The sequence below is a fragment of the Calidris pugnax genome, unplaced genomic scaffold (assembly GCF_001431845.1).
Source record: "Calidris pugnax isolate Ruff unplaced genomic scaffold, ASM143184v1 scaffold7, whole genome shotgun sequence".
Classification (NCBI taxonomy): domain Eukaryota; kingdom Metazoa; phylum Chordata; class Aves; order Charadriiformes; family Scolopacidae; genus Calidris; species Calidris pugnax.
The window spans coordinates 690,516-693,687 of NW_015090762.1; the positions used below are offsets into that span (position 1 = coordinate 690,516).

At 62.0% G+C, this 3,172-nt stretch overlaps 1 protein-coding gene across 1 annotated transcript in view; it reads left to right on the top strand.

Annotated features, from left to right (window-relative positions):
• Positions 1–2,244: 2,244 nt before the first annotated feature.
• Positions 2,245–3,172, top strand: part of TCN2 (transcobalamin 2) — a 6,191-nt gene continuing 5,263 nt past the window's right edge. The window contains exon 1 of the mRNA XM_014936786.1: positions 2,245–2,594. Coding sequence (XP_014792272.1) covers positions 2,540–2,594 — 55 coding nt within the window. The 5' untranslated portion in view covers positions 2,245–2,539. The remainder of the gene's footprint in view (positions 2,595–3,172) is intronic.

The window sequence follows — 3,172 nt, forward strand, 5'->3', positions numbered from 1 at the left end:
CCCCGGCCTGCCCATGGCCTGCCTGCGCCCGGGGCCCGCGGCCCGACGGGGCCGGAGCCGCCTCGCAACGCTCATGGGGGAAGAGCGGGCAGGGCAGACAGGGCGGGCAGCGCGGGCAGGGCGAGCAGGCGACGAGACGGGGCGAGCAGGCGACGGGATAGAGGTCGGTCCGGCGCGCCGCGGGCAGCCCGCGGGGCCTGGCGGGAGGGGTCCTTCGGCGCGGGGTACGCTGGGATATTGCGGGGCATGCTGGGATGTAGCGGGGCAGCGGCCTGGTGGGGCCAGGAGGGTCTGGGGGCCTGTCACCCGACGGGACGGGACGGGACGCGACGCGACGCTCGCCCTGCGGGTGACAGGGCCCCCACGCTCAGCTCAGGGAGTTCCCGTCCTCCCCCACCTGGACGCAGGTTCCCCCCCCTCGGGGGTGTCCGGCCTTCGGGGTTCGTTGTCATCTCCCCGCCGGGCATCATCGCAGGGACCCCCACGGGTGCCCCCCCCCCCGGCCGAGCTGAGGGTCCCCGCCGTGCCCGGGGGGTGGTGGGGGTCGGGGACTCCTCGCCCCCCCCCCGTGTGCAGGGGATCGGTGGGGGCAGGAGAATCAGGGGTTGGGAGGGATCCATAAGGGACAGCGAGTGCTGCTCCCTGCTCCCGGCAGGACTCCCTGGAACCAAACCAGGCCACTCAGAGCATCGTTCAGATGATCCTTGAGCTCCCACAGCCGCTTCCTGAGGTGTCTCGGGTGGGTTGGAGAGAGGAATTTCATCCTGTCCTCGCTTGGAGCCTCCTTCCTCGGACTCAGCACAAGTTGATTTCCTCCAGTTCCAGAGGATGAGGTTAGAATGGTTCAGCTCTCCTCAAAACAAGGGTCTTAGCTCGGAGGGAGCCTTGTTTATGGGGGTGACTCCTCGGAGATGGAAACACAGATTAAGACGTGACTGTGGCACACACGTAGCAGAAATAAAAACTAAAAAAAGGTGGCATTCCCTATTCTAAAAGGCTAAAGATTCTGTTCAGTCGGAAGCAGACACTCAAACAGCAGCTGGGAAGTGTGGATGCTTTTGTGTTCCATGGTTCGAACGTGGAGCAAAAACCACGATTTTTTTTTTTTGTATGAGCAGTAGTTTTTTGAGAAGTTTCCAGTGCCCTGTACGGGAGAATAAAAACAAAGTGCAAAGCCACAAAACTGTAAAAGAACTAACACAGCCCCTTTGCTCCATGTAAATGTTTTATTGGGCTGGAAGTGGAATTCTTAGCCAAGTAGAAAATAGAATCACAGCGTGGTTGGGGGTGGAAGGGACATTTAAATGCCACCCAGTGTGTCGTGTCCCCCCCTGGCCGTGGGCGGGGACACCGTCAGCGAGACTGGGCTGCTCAGAGCCCCCTCCAGCCCGGCCTGGAACGGAGGGACCCCCCAGCCCGTCACCCCCTTCCCAGCCCAGGCATCCCCCACCAGACAGAGACCTGGGACCCCCCCATCACCTCAGCTGCAGGGATTTTCCTTTTGGGGCTCAGCACCCCCGTTCCTGCCCCTGCTCTGTTGAGTTGGGCTGATTAATCGTTTTTTTTAATCCCAATAAAAATGCAGTTCCATGGGAGAAGTAGAGTTACCTCTTTCAACACCGGTGGGGACGGATGGGGCAGGATTTTGGGGGTTTTCATCCCTGTTTTGGGCCGGCTTTAATGGGTGATTTTGACCCGAATGCTGGCCGTTTGAGGCAGGATTTTGGGGGGTTTTCATCCCTGTTTTGGGCCAGCTTTAATGGGTGATTTTGACCCGAATGCTGGCCGTTTGAGGCAGGATTTTGGGGGGTTTTCATCCCTGTTTTGGGCCAGCTTTAATGGGTGATTTTGACCCGAATGCCAGCCATTTGGGGCAGGATTTTGGGGGGTTTTCATCCCTGTTTTGGGCCGGCTTTAATGGGTGATTTTGACCCGAATGCTGGCCGTTTGAGGCAGGATTTTGGGGGGTTTTCATCCCTGTTTTGGGCCAGCTTTAATGGGTGATTTTGACCCGAATGCTGGCCGTTTGAGGCAGGATTTTGGGGGGTTTTCATCCCTGTTTTGGGCCAGCTTTAATGGGTGATTTTGACCCGAATGCCGGCCGTTTGAGGCAGGATTTTGGGGGGTTTTCATCCCTGTTTTGGGCCAGCTTTAATGGGTGATTTTGACCCGAATGCTGGCCGTTTGAGGCAGGATTTTGGGGGGTTTTCATCCCTGTTTTGGGCCAGCTTTAATGGGTGATTTTGACCCGAATGCCGGCCGTTTGAGTCTGGCAGGGCAGGGAGACCTCGGGGTCGGTGCCAGGACGGGAGAAGAGTGACCGGGAGCACCTTATCTCTGCCCCGGCCGGGGGTGGCCCCGCTCCCCTCCGCTTCCCCTCCAGCCAAAGTCCTTTCCCGTTTCTGCTGACTTGGCTCCGCTCTGCGGAAACCGCCTCTTGCGACGCCTTCCCGTCCCCGGCAGTGTCCCGGCTCGGCCCGGCTGAGCTCTGCCTGCCTCTGCCGTGCCGTGCCGTGGCACCCACCGCCCCCGCTCCGGCATGTGGCTGCTCCTGGTCCTGCTGCAGGCCGCGCTCCCGCCCGCCCAGCCCTGCGGTGAGTACGGTCCCGCCGGGGGTCTCGCCCGTGCGGGACGGTGCTGGCTGCGGTGGCGGTGTGGTCCCCCAGGGAGCGGGGCTCTGGGGGACGGGCACCATCCCGTACTCCAGCCCCGTGCTCCGGCCCCGGGGAGGACGCTGGCAGCGTGAAACCACTGCGGTGATGAGTTTCCCAGGGCTGAGCTCTCCTCCCAGCACCTGCTGGGGTTAAGCCTTATTCCTGTGCCCCCCCAATGCCCGGAGCCAGCCCCGCTCCTCTGCCCACACCCTCCCTGTGACACCGGTCCCCTGGGGACAAAGGTGCCACCCCAGCACCCTGCCAGCCCCCCCCGGGAGGGAGCCATGCCCAGGCTTCGGGCTCTCCCTGCTCCTGCTTTGTGTCGTGTCTCTTTATTTTGTTTCTTCCCCATTTTTGGGGGGCAAGGCTTGAGGTTTTGGGGCTTGAGGGAGGGCACGGTGGGGTTGGGGCACACGGTGGGGTTGGGGCGCCCTGGTGCGGGGGCTGCAGGTGCCACAATGGGGCCAGCGCTTGGGGTGGGCTCAGCACCCTCCTGCCCCCCCCCCCCCCCCCCCCTC